The 20,628-nt window shown below is 40.0% G+C and overlaps 1 protein-coding gene across 1 annotated transcript in view; it reads right to left on the reverse strand.

Annotated features, from left to right (window-relative positions):
* Positions 1-20,628, reverse strand: part of SLC13A1 (solute carrier family 13 member 1) — a 105,351-nt gene that overhangs the window by 45,196 nt on the left and 39,527 nt on the right. Inside the window, exons 7-8 of the mRNA XM_040259552.1 lie at positions 13,407-13,564; positions 659-778 (exon numbers count right to left, since the gene is read on the reverse strand). Of these exons, the coding sequence (XP_040115486.1) occupies positions 659-778; positions 13,407-13,564 (278 nt within the window). The remainder of the gene's footprint in view (positions 1-658; positions 779-13,406; positions 13,565-20,628) is intronic.

Below are 20,628 nucleotides of genomic sequence, written 5' to 3' on the forward strand. Positions count from 1 at the left end.
GGGCCCATCCATATTAGAATTATAGTGTTGCAAGTGAGCTTGCTGATTTTCCGGTTAAATTCTCCTGACTTAGTTGAAGATATTGAGACTGAGAATGGGTCAGGATTTGCAAAGATCACTCATCTGTCTTGTGAGAAGCCACAACTTTGTCCCTCGTTTCCTGATTCTCAATCCAATGTTCTTTCCACAGAGCATGCTCTCAGATTTTTGTTTTAGCTTTTCAAGGGCATGTCAATGTTAGTACAATGTCAGGATGAAACAGGAAGCTCTGCATGCTACAGCTTAAAGTTACCTGATAGCTTGAGGAAGTCCACACATTAAACCAAAGAGAGGAGCAAAATTTCTTAAAATTCTGCTTAAACAGGTGGGCTGGGTCCTCACCATAATGAGCTTCATATGTCCTTCTGGTTTATTAATATCTTAATGGCGTAGGATCAGAGGAGACCAAGATAGAGTTTCTGTCTACAAACACTCTTCCATAGATGATATTCTAGAGTTTCCATAATGCATGTGTTCATACATATCAGTTTTGTGGGGAAGAGAAATGCAGAAATGCAGCATGCATGAAATAGGTGTAAAAGCCCTGGATGAGGGGCTGAGAACATGGAACCCAGACACCAATAAATAAAGACCTGATTAACATGGACTATGTACTCACTTGAATCCTAGGAAAAACCACTGAAGCCAGATCCAAGACAAGAGGAGAATAATAATGGCAGCCGGGAAGGACATTATAAACCATGATCCAAAGTTGATGCAACGGCAGTCAGGATAGCGCCTGTGTGAGAATACAGAAAAGTGTTCACGGGAAGAGTACAAGTGGAATCGCTTCTGACGGTCCGTGAGAAGCAGCACTTCCCGTCTTTCCTGCGATAGCAGCCAAGAAAGAAGATGTTGGGGCGGGGGGATATTCCCTACTAAATACAGGAGTTAGCTTTGCTCCTCATCTCTTGCTTCTGTCGCTGCATGGTTATTCATGCTTCTCACAAAAACAAGAGCAGATATGTTATGACTTTTGCTCCCTTTATTCCATCTTTAAGAAATTGTTTACCAAAGAACCTAGCACAGGACCTGATACTCATGGAGTTGCACAGGAAATAGGTACACATGGGTGTGTGTGTTTTATTTGTATTCAAATCATCAGTACATGAGTGAAGAAAGACAAACAAGCAGACCTGGGAACAGGTGAAAATTAGCTTAAGAGGACTACATGTGTCCATTACCATTTCATCTTGGGAGCTGACATCCCAGGACTTTGACCTGACCCACACTGTCCCTCAAAGCTGTTTTCCCCTCTTGTTTCTTCTGCCCCAAAGCAGCTACAACCATCTTATCAGACATATTCTAGACTTTTCTTCCTAGAATTAGACAGTGCTTTGGGGCTCAAATGGAATAAATCAGGACCAGATAAAAATAATTAAAAGTCCTGTGAAAAATATCAACTTTTCCATTAACTCTCTAGTTATTTTCAGCTTTCTAGCTCACATAATAAAACAGTAGCAAAAAAAAAAAAAAAAGTCAGGTACAAGCACAGTTTCTTTGGTAACCTCACATTCATTGTTTTGAAATGTAGTCTAAATTCTCATATAGTTATCTATTTTATGACTGTGGGGAAATGGAAATTCAAGAAACAGTTATCTTTAATTTTTCTTCTTGAAGCAGTAACACAGAGTCAGAAATGAGAAAAGTACAGAAAATAATATGGAATTAATAAAAAAAAAACACTGTTCACATATTTTTATTATGTTTGAAATCACAAAATGGAGAGAATGTAATAGAAATGCTAGATTTTCAGTATTTTTTTCTACTTAGATCACACTTTGTATTTTGCCACTCAGAAAAGATCATGTAAATAAATAGGATGTTTCATGCTACACACATCAACATAAGCCAAGTTTATTTATTTTAGAACACTGCTATTTTAGCGTGGTTCCTAAGAAATGCAAAGGCTGTTTAAAAAAACAAAATTAAGCTTTCAAAACTGCAGATTTCTCTTGTTGTCTGCTTCTATGAGCTGATCTCCCTGGGTCCTAGAATTAGCACTGGCAACTTGAGGATGACTTTATCTACCTTGAAGAGATCCTATGATTAGCTTATATAGTTATGCCATTGTTACTGCTATTGTTTCGTCACTAAGTCACTTCCACCTCTTAGCGACCGAATGGACTGGAGCCTGCCAGGTTCCTCTGTCCTTGGGATTTCTCAGGCAAGAATACTAGAGTGAGTGGCAATTTCCTCTTCTAGGGGATCTTCATCCAGAGATTGAACCCGCGTCTCCTGAGTCTCCTCTATTGGCAGGTGGATTCTTTCCCACTGAGTCACCTGGGAAGCTCAGTTGTGCCATTTGAAGGTGGCAAATGATAAGTAAAAAAAGATAAAGAATACATAAAATTGATGAATGTAAAAAATGCTTTACCAACTCTGAGGCTCTATAGAGAATTGTCTATTTTTTTAAAAAATGTGTTTTCAGTTGGAAAATAAGTGAGAAAAGGCTTAAGCTTATCTTTCATCAATTTACTAAACTTGGATTATAGGTCAGTGGCCTGTGTTATTTTGTTCAGCCTAAAGACAATGAGAAATGCTGCATGGATCAGGCTCCAAACAATGCCCCAAACCCAATTTCATTTTTCACCATCTGTAGCTCATACCTTGAAATCAGGCTGCTTTGTTCTCCCCACCCACTGCAGAGAATTCTGTGAGATTTGAGGGAAGTGGAGCTTTTCAGAACTTTTGCCTGGAGGGATAGGCCATTTAGAAAAATGAAAGTTTAAAAAAGCTAAACTCTGGGATTTTTTTTTCTTTTTTCTTCCTTTTTTTTGTTCGGTAGTAAGAAAGTAAACACTATGAGGTATAAATATTTTGAACGAAAATGGAATGAGTGGCACCCTAGAAGGGATTAGTTTCACAGTGGTGATTCTTTTCCCCCTTCCTTCATATTCCATAACAGGCTTCCCTGGTGGCTCAGAGGTAAAGAATCTGCCTGCTAATGTAGGAGATGCAGAGATATGGATTCAATCCCTGGGTCAGGAAGATCCCCTGGAAGATGAAATGGCAACCCACTCTAGTATTTTTGCTGGGAAATCCCATGGACAGAGGAGCCTGGAGGGCTCTAGTCTGTAGAGTAACAAGAGTTGAACATGACTGTGTGACTGAGCATGCATGCATGTATAGTCCATAAATGAAGGGACTACAAGTATCTGCCTAAAGCAAATAGAGATTTCTTCTATCATAAACCATGCTAACTACATTTAATTCTGATGGAATCCTTTTCTTTCACCTGGCAGTAGGTTTTGTGTCTATCATGCACTGGGTACTCTTGCAGCTACTGGGGATATAGCAGTGAATTAGATGGACACAGTTCAGATTCTCACAGTTTATATTAAATGAAGAACACAGGCAGAAAAACAGGTAAGCACATAATGAATTGGAAAATAAAACAGAATAGTGTGACAAAAAGAGATTAGGTGGAGGGAGAAATTTTACATAGCGTGACCAAAGGAAATGAAATTTGAGATGAGATCTAAATGGCAGGAAGGAGCTAGTCATGTAAATAACCGGGAAATAGTATTCCAGACACAGGAAATATCAAGTGCAAAGGCCCTGAGGTAGGAATGATTTGGGCATGTTTGAGGATTAGACAGAAGACCATTGTGGCTGTGTGTGGTGAGCTAAGTTCACAGTCACATGAAATAAAGTCCAAGAAGTAGCCACTAGGGGTCAGTTCATATACAGCCATGTAGGCCATCAGAAGGAATTTGGATTTTAATACTAAGGCAATTGGTCTTCCCTGGTGGCTCAGATGGTAAAGAATCTGCCTGCAATGCAGGAAGTCCAAGTTCAATCTCTGGGTCGGGAAGATACCTTGGAGAAGGGAATGACAACCCACTCCAGTATTCATGCCTGGAGAAATCCATGGACAGAGGAGTCCATGGGGTGCAATGAGTCAGACACAACTGAGCCACTAACACTTTCACTTTCACTAATGCAATTAGGAGTAATAGAAACATAGTAAGTAAGCTAGTGACATGATCTAATGTAAAGTCTATATAAATTTATGAATTTCATAAAACATGCTAGCTAGATGGATTGTGAAGATGGATGGTAACAAGAGTGGAAGCCAAGTGTAGTAGGTGGAGCTCCAAGATGACCCCCAAGAATCCTGCCCCTGGCATACATACTTGGTATATTCTTTTCCCCTTCTGTGTGGACAGACGTGTAAAGATGGTGAGATTTTATTTCTGAGGCTAACTTCTTTAATGGGTAGAGTGAAGAGAATTTGCAGAGGTTCCCATCAGTGGACTGACTCTGAGTTAATCAAAAGGGAGATTATCTTGGGAGGGCCTGACTTACTCAAGGGAACCCTTAAAAGAGAGTTGTTCCTGCTGGCTTCCAGATGCCAAAGGAAGGGGGCCATCTAGCAAGGATCTTGGGGTATCCTCTAGTTGCTGAGAGTGACTTTATGCCAACAGACTGCAATAAAATGGGCACCTCAGTGATTCAAACACAATGAATTGAATTCTGTCAACAACCTGGATGACCCTGTCCTGGGACTCTGAGCTTCTGTGGAGATCGCAGACCCCGTTGGCACCCTGACTTCAGCTGAGCAAAGGACCTGGCTAAACCGTGCCTAGATACCTGACCTACAGAAATGATGAGGTCATAAATTCCTGCTGTTTTTATTTGCTAAAGTTTATGGTAATCTGTAACATGGAATCTGTTAGAAGACCAAGGCAGGTTTGCAGAGGAGCAGGGAGATAAGTAGATTTTAGCTTCATTTAGATTGGTAGCAACATAGATGAAGAGAAGGCAGTGGGTTTTACAAATATTTGGCATACAGTGTAGGAAAAGGTACTATTCATTGACATGAATCTGAGGGAAGAGCAGGTTGGCGGCTTGGATGATGCTGTGAGGGTGTTCATGTGAGGTGCCCTTGAGCTTTCCTGGTGGCTCTGGTGGATAGTCAGTTAGATAGATGAGTCTGGAATTGAGAGAGCAGTTAGAGATGTGAAATTGATGGTTACCCACACACAGGTAGCTTTAGAAACCATGGAAATGGGTGTGTCAATTTCAGGAATCAGTGGAGATGAGTGGAAAAGGAAATACACCAGGGGCAAGTTAAGTCTTAGAGGTCAGGCAGAGGGGCAGGAATGAGTTAAGCACATTTAATTCTAACAAAATTCCTGTAGGCAGGTATTATATTTTTATTTTACACAGAAAACACAAAGTCTCAGAAGGTTAAGTGGATTGCTCAAGGTCACAGAGTGTACAATCAAGCTGGGTATTTAAACCTAGGAGGACTGTTGAAAACACAACCTCTCTTCTTTAAAGCCCAGTGTCCTCAATGTCCTCCCAAGTGAAAAGAGAAAACTCCACATATATTTCAAAATATCCATAAACTAGAGTACAGACTTGATGTTTTAAGGACATTTTAGAACCCCACAGGAATGATGGCATAGGAGAGACATGCTTTGACCTCGCATACGAGTATGTCAGTGTTGAAATTCAGGAAGACAGTGCTATAGATGCAGTTCTTAAGTCCAAGTACAAAATCATAAATAACGCTAATTAAATGCACAGCACTGATCTCAAAAGAATGTGTGTGAGTGTGGATATTTATTGCCTTGAAACAGATATTGGCCACTAAGGGCAAGATCAGCTGATATCCACGCTGATTAGAGTCCTTTTGATTAATGACTATTTTGATTATTTCTGAGTCAAAGCCACTTTTCAGATTTGCATTTATGTACTTCCAGAGGTTTCTTTTCAAATATTAATTACTTTTTATGCATGAGCCCGACTTAGATTTCTAACAGCAAGAGCAAAAGTTGAAGAAGCAGCAATGACAATGGCTGGGGTTATTGACATTTTCCTACCTGCCAGGCCCACTGCTAAGAGCCACGAATGCAGTATGCCATTTATTCTTCATCATAAAGCTGTATGTTCTAGTTTTGCCTCCCTTTTACAGATGGAAGAAACTTACATTTGTAGAAGTTAAGCTAATATATGGCAAAGTTGAATCTGAACCAACGTCTAAGTCTAAACTTTGCAATACCCAAATTTCTTCTGTACTATTTGCCAGAAAAATTCTTTCTTAGAAGCACATATTACGCTTTTCTGTAGGAGAAAATCATGGTGAGCTTTGAAAGTGGCTATTGCTAGGTAGCTGGTTTACCTTCTTCCTCTGTAATTAGCTAAGCAGATAGGTTAGGAAGGTGGGCTTTGAATTCAGAGCGCCTAGAAACATATCACTTGGTTTGTGAAGCAACAATAGTTATTATTTAACATATAATTAGCAACAGTGACTGTGCTAATCATTGATAATTCAACTTCCTTCCAAGCTGCTTTGTATACCCACACATTTCACAGCTGACGCCCACAAGCTGAATAATATACTTTGATAATCAGCAAGCTGTGAAATTTTACTTGTGATAATCTTGTATTCTTAATATGATAGATTGGCTTTTTGTGTTTAACTAATAGCTGGTATATTTCTTAAGTGATATCGATGCAGCAAAACTCCTCTGTTATGAAAGCAATAATTGTTCCTAATAATATTTCCTTTAATAACTTTATTTTAATATCAAAATATTATTCAGTTACTTAGATGATTCCCAGGAACAATCAGCACTTCATTCATGCCTTAGTTCAGTTCATCTTAACCAATGTTTATTGATCATCTACTTGTGTTCCTTGGGGGCTAAAAGAAGAAGATAATGATTATAATTCAATAATTCATGAAATGGTTTTCAAGCTTGCAGTCAGGTGTGCTGGTTATGGGTGTGCATGGATAAGACAAATTTATAGAAGTGTGAATATAGCTTTGATAAGAAGAGATGGGACTGGAATGTAAGTTTTGGAGTAACCGAACAGTTTCAAATGATACAGCATCCACACAAATAGAGAAAAGCTGGCAGAGTTGGAGGTCTTTAAAGAACCAGAGTAGGAAGAAGTGAGTTAATTACAGGGTGATATTTATTAACAATAATGTTAGGAAAGGAGGAGATTGGATGACAACTGGAAGAGTGTATCAGTGGAGCAGAAGGGTCAGGTAGAGAACACCGAGCAAGCAGGATTTCTTTAATGAGGAGCCAATAAAAATCCAAAGAATTTATAAGATTGTAACAGTAGGTACAGAAAACAAAGAATATTTCCATAATGCCTTATTCCAGGGGTAAGTCAAAAACTAATAGTGAATTAATCACAAGGGAGTCAGAATCTAGGTGCCACAGGTACTAGATTCAAAGATCAAGGATGCAAGGAATTTCATACCTTGTGGTTGACTTAGATAATTGGCTCAGTCTTATTAGTATTGTTCTGAAAATCACCTGCTAAGCTATATATCAGCTTAGGATGACAAGGGTTTCCCTGGTTCCTCAGTCGGTAAAGAACTTGTCTGCAGTGCGGGGGACCTGGGTTCGATCCCTGGATTGGGAAGATGCCCTGAAGGAGGGCATGGCAACCCACTCCAGTATTCTTGCCTGGAGAATCCCCTGGACAGAAGAGCCTGGGGGGTTACAGTCCATGGGCTCACAAAGAGTCGGACACAACTGAGCAACTTAGCACAAAGGGACGGTTCAGTCAAAATAGCCATGTTTTCAGCATTGCAACTCTTTCAAATAATTCTCATGAGTGCATGTTTATCTTTTATAAAAAGAAAGTGCAATGCTGCTGCTGCTGCTAAGTCGCTTCAGTCGTGTCCAACTCTGTGCAACCCCATGGACTGTAGCCTACCAGGCTCCTCCGCCCATGGGATTTTCCAGGCAAGAGTCCTGGAGTGGGGTGCCATTGCCTTCTCTGAGAAAAGTGCAATACTTGAATGCAAATACCAATGCAGTCTTTACTTGTCACTGGCAGCAAACTTGATTTTTAAAAATTTTGCCAACATGGCCCCCTCCCAGATGGTAGGAGAGGCAATGAGGCTGCAGAGCAAAAAGGGTACCAGGATTCAGGCCATCTGCCTTCACCTCCCAGTGCTTCCACTGACTGGTGATCATTGTTTAAACTCTTGGAGCCTTGGTTTCCTCATCTGTGAAACAAGGGTGTGTATATACATGATCTGAAATATTTCTATCTTCACTTGTCCCTTCTCATTACCACTCAGGAGCACACATCTTTCTTTTCCAAGACTGACATTTTTACCCTTGTTTCTATCCCATTCCACCTCCATTAATTGACTGTTAGCCAGTTAATAATTTTTCTCTCTCTCTCTTTCTTTTCCCCGCAAAACTCACATAGCTGTTTTTACTGTCTCCTTTGCCTGAGTGTAAAACTAAACTGATACCTCCCTTATTCTAAAGGAATACTCTGCCTCTGGTTACACCATGTTTGTTCTTTTTTTGTTGTTGTTAAACTTGAACAATCATTTAAACTAGCTGCCTTGTTCTCTCACTATGTCCTCACTCCTTCACTCTCTTTAGTCTGAATTCTGCCCCAGTCCCCGTAGTTCCCCTGCATCTGCCCTCCTGGAGGTCACTGATGAAAACTAAAAGCCTCTTTTCAGCCATCATCTTACCTGATCCTTCCACCACATTGCATGCTCCTGACTTATTCTCTGCTTGGAAAATGGTCTTCCCCTCCATCTGTCAAAATCCCACATGCTCCTGGTTCTCTAGCTACCTTGATTAACTTTTCTCATCTTCCTTTTTGTCAGTATTTCCTAAGAATCTTTCCATGTTTCAATTCTCTTTATCTTTTTTCTCCCTATATTTCCCTTGCTACACTCAAGATTTTAATTTCTATGTATATATATACACGTGTATATATATGTATATATGTATATATATCTTCCCTAATGGCTCAGCAGGTAAAGAATCTGCCTGCCATGCTGGAGACACAGGAGATGCAGGCTTGATCCCTAGGTCTGGAAGCTTCCCTGGAGAAGGAAATGGCAACCCACTCCAGTATTCTTGCCTGAAAAATCCCATGGATAGAGTAGCCTGGAAGGCTATAGTCCAAAGTGTCACAAAGAGTCAGACACAACTGAGCAACTAAGCACATACACACGTATATATAGTCCCAAATTTATAACTAATTGGAACAATGAATTTGTAAATGCCTGCTGAAAATCTCCTTGTGGATAGATTCTGAGCAGGTCACTTCACCATATCCAAAACAAAATTTATTTATTTCTCTAATGAATGTGCCTAGTCTTCTCTAGAACTTCATGAAATCACCATCTATTGACATATAGCCCTAGCGTCAAAATTCCCTAGAGTTGCCTTAACCCTTCCTTACCCTTATAAATCCTCATGCCTAGTCACTCACCACCTTCTGAGTGTACGGCACCCTGAGTCTAAATCCACCCGTCAGTTCATGACTCACCTGGCTGTGCCTCTCATCATTTGTCAACAAGTTGGTCATAGACTCCTAGCTGGTCTCCTGTCCCCAGATTCTTAGAATGCCAATCAATCTGCACACTGCTCTTAACTGTGCAAAGACATACACAGGCTATTCTACTACTTCCTGGAAAAACTGATTACAGAATTTATGACTTTGAGTTTATGGATTATTTGCATTCATTTCCTCCATAAGCATGGTGTTTACTGTTTACTTTGTTTAAGACTGAGCCAGGTTACACAGACAAATTTTCTCTAGTGATTAGAAGTACTGTGCACAACTAGAGTCTTCTTTAAAGACACATGTTCAAAAGTTTCTAGGGAGGTGATATTTTAGGAAGATAAACTTTGAGGTCTGACTGATCTTGATTTGGTCTGCAAACTGCCAAGCTAAACATCAAAAATTTCAACTCTACTAATAATAGCCAACATTTATACAGCACGTGCTTTATGTTAGGCACCATTCTAAGTGGTATTTATTTTATGTAAAACTTGAAACTATGAGAGAAAGAGAGAGAGATTATTATCCTCTTTTTTTTTTTCTGGCAAAATAACAGGCTTAAAGACATTAAGTTATTTGTCCAAGAGCTGGTATTTGAATATAGACATTTGAACCTCAGAGTCAATGCCTTTAATCACCACTGTATACCATTTCCACAGCAAGAATATAAGGGTTCATGTGCAGTATAATATATGCAATTCATCTGGCAAGGGCTCAATACTCATCATTTGTCACTTTACCTTCTTCTCGGTATGTCAAAAAACAAAAGTTATTCTGTTTTAAAATTGTTAATGGTTTCTGTATATGTATGTTTTGCCTAGGCAATGAGCTAGAATCTTCTTTCTGGTAGGTTTTATTTTTTGTATTCTTCAAAAGAGTACAAAACCATGCCTTGCACATTGTCAATTCTCAACAAATGTTTGTTGATTGACTGAGTGGATGAAGATCTGTTTTTATTTGCACAGGATAAAATTTAGGTTTCTCAGAACTTGTTCTTATTTTCCATATGTAAAAAAGAAAACAAAAGAGTACATGCATAAAACATAAATATATTTTATATTTAAGTAAGTAGATAAACAGTTAGATAAGGCTTTGAATGTATTATCCAGTTGCTGCCTCTCTTAGATTACTTGTAAGATAGCACCCTTTTTTAAGTGTCAAAGGCAGGAAATAATTGACTCTCAGGCTAGTGTACCCTTCAGAGTTTGGTAAGACCCAACATGAACTTATACAAAATAATCATTGGTATTGCTCAAAAAGATGGCAGAAAGTGTCAGGAGAAAAGGTGAGATTATTGTAGTGGCTTTGGAAATAAAGGATGATTTCTCTCTGGCTCCAAACATCTGAACATAGAACATAAACCTTTTTTTATTTCATGTAGTTTTAAGTTTCTGGAACTTTTCCCAATCAAATTGAATGCATTTCATTCCAATGTTGCTTTGGGTTGCTGTTGTATTTTTAGGGTCAATATTTAAGAAAACATTCATTAAATACTGAGTCTGTTTATTTACTATTTACTTTTTATTATACAAATTACTATATACTTTTTAAAGCTATTTACTTTTTATTGTTCAAATTCACAATGTAAGGGACTGAAAAGTAGAATTTTTAATTCAAGTGCCCTGACTGTATCCACGCTTCCCCATTTTCTGCACTGAAGGAACATCATAGCACTAACTTATATTCAGATTCATACATCTGCCCTCAACTATACATAAGGTTGTTTTGCCCCTTCTCTTTCAATATTTTCTATCAAGAAGGGATATTTTGAGTTTTCCAGTTTTCATATAACTCTTAATGCTAAAGAAAACTTGAAGGAAAAAAATCACTAAATTTCTAATTATATTTTAAGCATTTTCTAAAAAGAATGTTTTGGCCAAATTCCCATGATTAGGAGAATTATAAGATCAGACAATTAGGGAAAATAGTTACTGAATCATTTTGCTCCAAGTGCTACAATGCTCTCAATCTGTCATTGAAAAATGGATGAATACATTCAAAGAGTCCAGGGAACAGTTAAATAAAAGAAAGAAAATTTTGTTGATGCATCGGGTAAGAACACAAAGACCAAGGGCAAACTCAGTATGGTTATTTTGACGATATCAAGTAATTTCACAGGAATGGTGGAAACCAGCAGTTCTCTAACACCAACAAAGTAAAAAAAGTAAAAATAAAAACCTGGTCTAAATTTTAGAAAAGACTTATAGAGAGGACTGAGATGTAGAATCTCTTTCTTTGGGGGATTCATGAGAAAAGATAGAAGTCTAGCTTTCAGAAAGGGATTAAGTACATTTCCTGCCTTGAATTAGGAGATGCATTGAATAAATCCTTTCTGGCACTGGGAATTTCAGAAGTCTCTCACTTATAAACCAAATGTCTTTCTAAGGTTCTTTTCTAAGTCAGTCATTGGAGTACACATGATGGATGTATACTCATAGAATCAGTAAATGCACACGGTAGTCTGTGTTATGGACTTCCCTGGTGGCTCAGACAGTAAAGCGTCTGTCCACAATGCGGGAGACCTGGGTTCGATTCCTGGGTTGGGAAGATCCCCTGGAGAAGGTAATGGCATTCCACTCTAGGACTATTGCCTGGAAAATCCCATGGACAGAGGAGCCTGGTAGGCTACAGTCCATGGGGTCGCAAAGAGTCGGACACGACTGAGCAACTTCACTTCACTTCACTTCAGTCTGTGTTATATTGCCCCTAAACTGCTCTGTTAAGGTTGTTTTTTGTACATAAGTTCTCATTCTTTCCAGAATGGAGGGTGACATTTTTTGAATCTTTAATTTCTTGGAACATCTTGCAAATAACTCAGAAAGTTTACAGAGTCTGTGACTCTGCTTCCTACAGTGTGGTTTTCCCTGAATTTTTCTATGAAAAGGACTTAAATCTTGTTCCTGGGCATCGTCAACACTGCCCACCTTCTAGAAACTCTGACTATTATCTGTCCTTCATCCTTAGAATTATACCTTGGGTGTAGAACCAGGTTGAGCTCTCACAAGACACTGTGAACTTTCAAACTATTGTTTCAGTAATTCTTACATGCTGATAAGTCGCTTCAGTCGTGTCCGACTCTGTGCGACCCCATGGACTGCAGCCTACCAGGCTCCTCCATCCATGGGATTTTCCAGGCAAGAGTACTGGAGTGGGGTGCCATTGCCTTCTCCTAATTCTTACATAGTATCAAGTATTTTTACATAGTTTACTTCATTTAATTCTTACACTATTCATATGAACTGTGACTATTTTAGATGTGAGAAAATTAAGTCTTGGAAGAACTAATTATTATTGTGACTGAAAAGTGGAATTTTTAACTCCAGTGTCCTGTGTTCAAGAGTCTCAATTTTCTGCACTGAAGTAGCATCACACCACTCATTCAGATTCATATATCTGTCCTTAGAATACTTTATTACTGCTATTTTTTGTAATTGTCCAATTCTTCAAATTTTTTCAATCCCAACATCAAATCTTCTGTAATGAGCAATTCTGTTTACTACTCATCATTTAAGTTTAAATGTCAGTTGACAAACCCTACACAAATTGTCCCATGTAAACAATCCCTTTCACTTTAGGTAACTACCATTTGCAATACTATTTATAATAAAAAGTGTCTTCTGTGTTTTGAGACACAGGAGAGGTGGGCTCAATTCCTGGGTTGGGAAGATCCCCTGGAGGAGGAAATGGCAACCCACTCCGTATTCTTGCCTGAAAAATCCAATGGAGAAAGGAGCCTGCTGGGCTACAGTCCATGGGGTTGTGAGGTAGACATGACTGAGCAACTGGGAACCCAAGCACGAGTTTGGTGAGAGTGATCACCCGGGAGTTATTTTATCCAAGCTGACCTTGGAATCTACAAACACCTGTTAATTCACTGTGTCCTACATATCTAACTCTATTGGAAGGAGCAGAAGGGAGGTTTCTAGACCTATAGCAGTCCTGATGGGGAACAAAGGAGGGTGAACTCAACAGAGCTCTCTCTCTCTGGATTCTCTGAAACAGGTAAGAATAATTCTTATAATTTGTGTGCTGTCCATTTATCAAATCATCAACCCAATCATTTTACTTACATATTGAAATGCTCAGCGAAGATCAAGTTGGTAGAGGTACCAGTGATTGTTGTCAGTCCACCAATGGTAGAAGAATAAGCAATGCACAGACACATAAGTTTACACATCATGTGGTCCTTCTTTGTTCGATATTTGTTTCCAGAATTTGTGCCTGGATTCTGTTCAACAATAAAATGTACCATGAGAAGAGCTCTATTTGCGGTCATAAGAAGCAGTCATAGCATTTGTTATGGACTGAATATGTATGTCCATCCCACCCCCAAATTCATATGTTGAAGCCCTCATGCCCAATATGATGGTATTTGGAGACTGGGACTTTGGAAAGTAATGGGGTTAGAGGAGATCATCATGGTGGGGCCCTGGCATGATGCGATTAAAGTTCTTACAAGAGGAGACACCAAAGAGCTTGAGTTCTCTCTCTTTCTTTCTGCCACGTGAGACCACAGAGAGAAGGCAGCTGTCTGCAACCTAAGGAGACAGCTCTCATCAGACACTAATCTTGCTGATCTTGGATTTTCAGGTTCTAAACCTGGGAGAAACAAATTCCTGTTGTTTAAGTCACCCAGTCTATGGTATTTTGTCAGAGCAGCCCAGTAATGCAGCATTTATCTTTCCATCAACAGAAATGTTAACAAGAAAAAATACGTAACCACTGAAATACCTTTACATGGTTTCATTCACTCATCCTTCTTTCTTATTCCCGAGCCAGCTCTTACCTACTTTCCTCCCTTCTCACCAGTGCTCGCAAATCTTTCCAGGGTTTTCCCTCTGAAGTGGTGGCACATGGTCACTGAATTCCTAAATCTCTTTTGGGAGTGTTTCTCTTCTTTGGCACTTTAACTGGTCCTCTCCAGAGGCTACCACTACTTCTGAAATTGAATGTTTTCAACCCCTTCTACTTCAGCACTGAGAGATGGAGGAAGTGTCCTCTTTGTTCCCCACCCTCTTCCAGAACATTAATCTCCTACTGACATGAGAATAAATCAATTTTTCTTTAAGCTCATGTCATTTGGCTATCTCTTTCCCTGCCCATTCTTCTGAATAGGATGTTCTGATCTCCTGATCACCCACTGCTATCAATTAAGATGACATTCCCATCTGGCCCACAACACTCCTCCATCCTGAAAATCCTGTCAAGCATCTGGATAACTGGACCATCTTTATGAATACCCCTCAGAGATCCCAGCCCTACAGATTTTTTTTTTTTTAATCTCATTTCCAGAGACCTTCAATCTGCTCTTCCTCAGTCACCCTGTGCTCTAATTCCTGGACAACACATCTTCCAGTGAATCCATCTAAAAAAAAAATCACTATTTCTAATTTTTTTTTTTTTAAGGATAGAACTTAAGGTGCAAGACAAAAGCAACTTTATTCCTTCTCTCACCTGTGGCCCATTTAACACACTCTCTTGGTCTGATTGTTGCTATCCAGATTGTTGAAATCTGGAATAGAATCTGTAACTTTTCGTGTCACTTCATTTAGTCAAGAGTTTTCAGTCATGTTTAGCAAAAAAAAAAAAAAAAAAGCAACCTCATTTCATTAGCTGGAATGAAGAATCCTCTATTTAAAAAGTCCATTTTCACTGTCAAACTACACAAAAGAATTGCCTATTTCACCTTCTCCATTTCTTTAACCTTTCTAATCTGGCTTCTTTCTCTTCAATCAGCTCAACGTGCACTTGCTATGATTTTTTATAACCTCTATATTACAAACTCAGTAGCCATTGTTCATTTCCAGGCTTGCAGACTTCTCCTGTGCACACACACCAAGTCACTTCAATCATGTCTGACTCTTTGCAACACCGTGGACGGTAGCTCACGAAGCTCCTCTGCCCATGGGATTCTCCAGGTAAGAATCCTGGAATGGGTAGCCATTTTCTTCTCCAGGGGATCTTGCAGACCCAGGGACTGAACCTGTGTCTCCTGCATTGGCAGGCGGGTTCTTTACTACTAGCAACACCTGGAAAGTCCCTGGAGACTTCTCAGCAGCACCTAAAAGAGCTGATGACTCCTTCTCTCTGGAGAACTCGTCTTTGGGCTCTGATATTTCAGTCTTCTGGCTTTTCTTCTTCATCTCTGCCTGTTCCTCTGTCTCCCTTGCCTGTTCATTCTCCTTGATCTGTCCTTAAAACCGGAGTTTCCTGGGCTTCCCTGGTGGTTCAGTGGTAAGGAATCTGCCCACCAATGGGGGAGACTAGAGTTTGATCCCTGATCCGGGAGGATCGCACATGCCTCGGGGCAACTCAGCCCACTGGCCACAACTATTGAGCCTGTTGCTGTAAAGCCCGGGAACTGCAACTATGGACCCATGGGCTGCACCTACTGAAGCTCGGTGCCTCGAGCCTGTGCTCTGCAATAGAAGAAGCCACTGCAATAAGAATCCTGTGCAATGCAATGAAGAGGAGCCCCCACTTGCTGCAACTAGAGAATGACCCTCGCAGCAACAAAGACCAGCACAGCCAAAAACAAACAAAAAACCCCTGGAGTTTCCTGAAACCCTGTCACAGGTGCTTGCTTGTCTCTTCTTATAGTAAGATTTCTCCTTAGGGATTTTCATACATTTCACTGGTTTAATGAAAGAGAAAATCACACCACCTAACTTGTTTTCAGCCAGGCTTCTCCTTTTACTTATGAATCCAACAGACTGTCCAACATAATTTGAATGTCTCAGATAACACTCTGATCCCCAGATGGTCAAAGCCAAACTCATTCTCTCCTTCCTCAAATCCTCTTCTTCAGGATCATCTACAGAAGATAATAGCATTACCACCCCCATGATTACAAACACTTGGAGTGTGCTGAGTATATAAAAACACTGCTTTAAGTTAAAATCAAATAAATGCTTTAATTCACATTTTTCTTACAACATGAGAGCAGTACTGTCATTATCCGACTTTACATATGGAGATGTGAAGCACAGAGAGGCTGAGTGGCTTGCTTCTGGTCTCAGAGCCAGGAAATGGCAGACTTAAGTTTGGAGACCATGCAGTGCTCATACCACAGCACTCTCAGCCACTATACTACATTGCTTGTCCTTAACATTCTTCCTCATTCTCATCCCACTAAATTCTATCAATCGTATCTACTGAAAAATGTCTGGATTCTGCCGGTTTTTCCCATCTCCACTATTACTTGCTCTAAGTCATCATTATCTCTGATTTGGGTTATTGTAAGAGGAACCAGAGATCAAATTGCCAACATCCCTTGAATCACTGAAAAAGCAAGAGAATACCAGAAAAAAATCTACTTCTGCTTCATTGATTACACCAAAGCCTTTGACTGTGTGGATCACAACAAACTGTGGAAAATTCTGAAAGAGATGGGAATACAAGACCACCTGACCTGTCTCCTGAGAAATCTGTATGCAGAAATCTGTACAAAGCAGCAGTTAGAACTGGACATGAAACAACAGACTGGTTCCAAATCGGGAAAGGAGTATGTCAAGGCTGTATATTGTCACCCCGCTTATTTAACTTACATGAAAAGTACATCATAAGAAATGTTGGGCTGGATAAAGCACAAGCTGGAATCAAGGTTGCCAGGAGAAATATCAGTAACCTCAGATATGCAGATGACACCACCCTTATGGCAAAAGGTGAAGAAGAACTAAAGAGCGTCTTGATGAAAGTGAAAGACGAGAGTGAAAAAACTGGCTTAAAGCTCAACATTCAGAAAACTAAGATCATGGCATCTGGTCCCATCACTTCATGGCAAATAGATGGGGAAACAATGGAAACAGTGACAGACTTTATGTTTTGGGGCTCCAAAATCACTGCAGATGGTGACTGCTGCCATGAAATTAAAAGACACTTGCTCCTTGGAAAAAAAGCTATGACCAACCTAGACAGCATATTAAAGAACAGAGACATTACTTTGCCCACAAAGGTCCATCTAGTCAAAGCTATGTTTTTTCCAGTGGTCATGTATGGATGTGAGAGTTGGACTGTGAGGAAAGCTGAACGCTGAAAAATTGATGCTTTTGAACCGTGGCATTGGAGAAGACTCTTGAGAGTCCCTTGGACTGCAAGGAGATCCAACCAGTCCATCCTAAAGGAAATCAGTCCTGAATATTCATTGGAAGGACTGATGCTGAAGCTGAAACTCCAATACTTTGGCCACCTGACGTGAAGAACTGACTCACTGGAAAAGACCCTGACGCCTGAAAGATTGAAGGCGGGAGGAGAAGCTTGAAAAGATGATACTGTAGTAAGGTGCAAAGATTGAGGACCAGAGAGACAGTAGTAGAGAGCAATGGGCAGGAAAATAGAGCTCTTAAGAAAGTCTGAGATGAGCCACTAATTAAGACAATGATTGGTACAGAAACTCTAAAAAGGAGTAGGAAAGTCCTTAGCAAATTGATCTGCTCAAGACAGTAGTTTCAAGAGTGTTCGACCCTAATTTTAGAGTGTTTGACCCTAATCTTAAAATGATGTTGGAATAAGTCACTCTGGGTAGACAGTAAGATTCAGACCCTGAGAGTACATGTTTGCAGATTTATCTGAACTAATCACTACATTTATCTATGAGTGGAGCAGGAAGTTGTGTGTGTGTGTGTGAGGTATCTTTTCTTCGAAACTGGGAGAGGAAAAAAAATCCAAAGCAAAGAAGGAAGAAGCAAAGCATCTAGAGGGTGCAGCTGGAGACATTCAGGGATGAAGTGGGCAGAGGAAACCTCTTGCGCTGCTGACAAAGGACAGAGACAAGGATATATTGTGAGCAGGAAAGAGCTTACTTTATGTTTCTTGATGAGAGAAGTACAGGATATTAAATGTATACAATGATGTAGTTTTTTAAAAATAAAACATTTATCCACAAATACACAAAAGAAATTATACTGAAATGAAATATACCAAGATATGAGAGTGCCTGCTACTTTCTTGATACTGTTTCTATCTTCCACAATATAAAATAATTTTTTAATATATAAAAGAACCATAGAGTACAGATATTTAGAGATAAATGGTAGGTACAAAGACCTACATTTTCAGAACAAAATAAGTCTCAATGTGACATAACGGTCACAGCAGAAATGAAGCAGATTTCTGTGTATCTGAGTTTCCTTTCAGTGATTTCCCTTGTGTCATTTTGCCTTCCAGAACACACTTTTTATTTATGTGAGTTTTTTAACCTATACCCAAAACTTTACCTCTAATTACTTTTCATATTGCTTTCACAACAGCAACTGCATCCTAGTGTATTTTTATTCAATCCCAATTCTGTCATCATACATTTGTAGTTCCGACAATATATGACATCTAAGACCGACCTTGTGAGTATATCTTCTACAGCTTCTTTCAAGTAACTGAAAACATTTTGTCCAGGACATGACCAAATTCAGAATCCTAAGACACCGTGAAATGGGTAGTACTCCAGGGACATTTCAGAACAGAAATCCTGCAGGTGCCGATATGACTCACTATTGCCACCTGGTGGCAGTGATTGTGGATTCTGGAGGCATGTTATACACTGACCCCAGGTGCTATAATAATAAGGGAATCACTATGGACTATACCAGTCTCCACTGCTCTGTACAAAATAATTCAACTGGGTGAGTGTGGTATAAAAACATTACGGGTTATATTTATATTTAAATGTTTATGCAAGGCTAATTGCACAAAATATTAGTTCCTGCTAATCATTTTCTGCTTGTGAAAGTTTAAAATCTTCCAGCTCTTTTTGAACATTTTTTGCATTTTAGGGGCTTCCCTGGTGGATCAGACGGTAAAGCGTCTGCCTGCAATGCGGGAGACCTGGGTTAGATTGCTGGGTCGGGAAAATCCCCTGGAGAAGGAAATGGCAGTCCACTCCAGTACTCTTGCCTGCAAAATCCCATGGATGGAGGAGCCTGATAGGCTACAGTCCATGGGGTCGCAAAGAGTCGGACACGACTGAGTGACTTTACTTTTGCATTTTAATACTATTCCTGTGGTACCATTTCTCAGTTGAAGGTATTAGGGTTAAAATTCCACTATGTTACATGATGAGAATTAAGCTTTCTTTCACAGCCTCCTCCACTGAACACACTTAAGACTTCTCAAGTCTCCATCACCCTCCCATTATGGCTATCATAATTTTGCTTAGAGCAGAGTTCAGCATTCAGAATGTTGTCTAGAGATCTACTAACAACTGAGAAATCAGATATATATTACTTTTCTTGTTTTGTGTCCCCTGCTTACTTGATTAGTTTTCTAAGTGGATACCACTAAATCAGCCCCAAATATTCCCTGGTTATTTAAATGTTTTCTCTGAAAAAGAAAATGATGCGACACCTAATCTACAACAAAGTGATGTGAAAGCCGCTCAGTCGTGTCTGACTCTTTGTGACCCCATGGACCATACAGTCCCTGGAATTCTCTAGGCCAGAGTATTGAAGTGGGGAGCCTTTGCCTTCTCCAGGCATCTTCCCAACCCAGGGACTGAACCCACGGATTGAACCCAGGTCTCTGGCATTGCAGGCGGATATTTAGTCTACAACAACATTCTACCAATTCCATTGTCTTAGAAACATCTCTTCAGGGCTTTCCTGTCTGTCTTCAGTTCAGTTCGGTTCAGTCGCTCAGTCGTGTCCGACTCTTTGCGACCCCATGAATCGCAGCACGCCAGGCCTCCCTGTCCATCACCAACTCCCAGAGTTCACTCAGACTCACGTCCATTGAGCCAGTGATGCCATCCAGCCATCTCATCCTCAGCCGTCCCCTTCTTCTCCTGCCCCCAATCCCTCCCAGCATCAGAGTCTTTTCCAATGAGTCAACTCTTCACATGAGGTACCCAAAGTACTGGAGTTTCAGCTTTAGCATCATTCCTTCCAAAGAAATCCCAGGGTTGATGTCCTTCAGAATGGATTGGTTGGATCTCCTTGCAGTCCAAGGGACTCTCAAGAGTCTTCTCCAACACCACAGTTCAAACGCATCAATTCTTTGGCACTCAGCCTTCTTCACAGTCCAACTCTCACATCCATACATGACCACAGGAAAAACCATAGCCTTGACTAGACGGACCTAAGTCGGCAAAGTAATGTCTCTGCTTTTGAATATGCTATCCAGGTTGGTCATAACTTTTCTTCCAAGGAGTAAGCGTCTTTTAATTTCATGGCTGCAGTCACCATCTGCAGTGATTCTGGAGTCCCAAAAAATAAAGTCTGACACTGTTTCCACTGTTTCCCCATCTATTTCCCATGAAGTGATGGGACCAGATGCCATGATCTTCGTTTTCTGAATGTTGAG

Source organism: Oryx dammah, unplaced genomic scaffold (assembly GCF_014754425.2).
Source record: "Oryx dammah isolate SB20612 unplaced genomic scaffold, SCBI_Odam_1.1 HiC_scaffold_18, whole genome shotgun sequence".
NCBI classification, from domain to species: Eukaryota; Metazoa; Chordata; class Mammalia; order Artiodactyla; family Bovidae; genus Oryx; species Oryx dammah.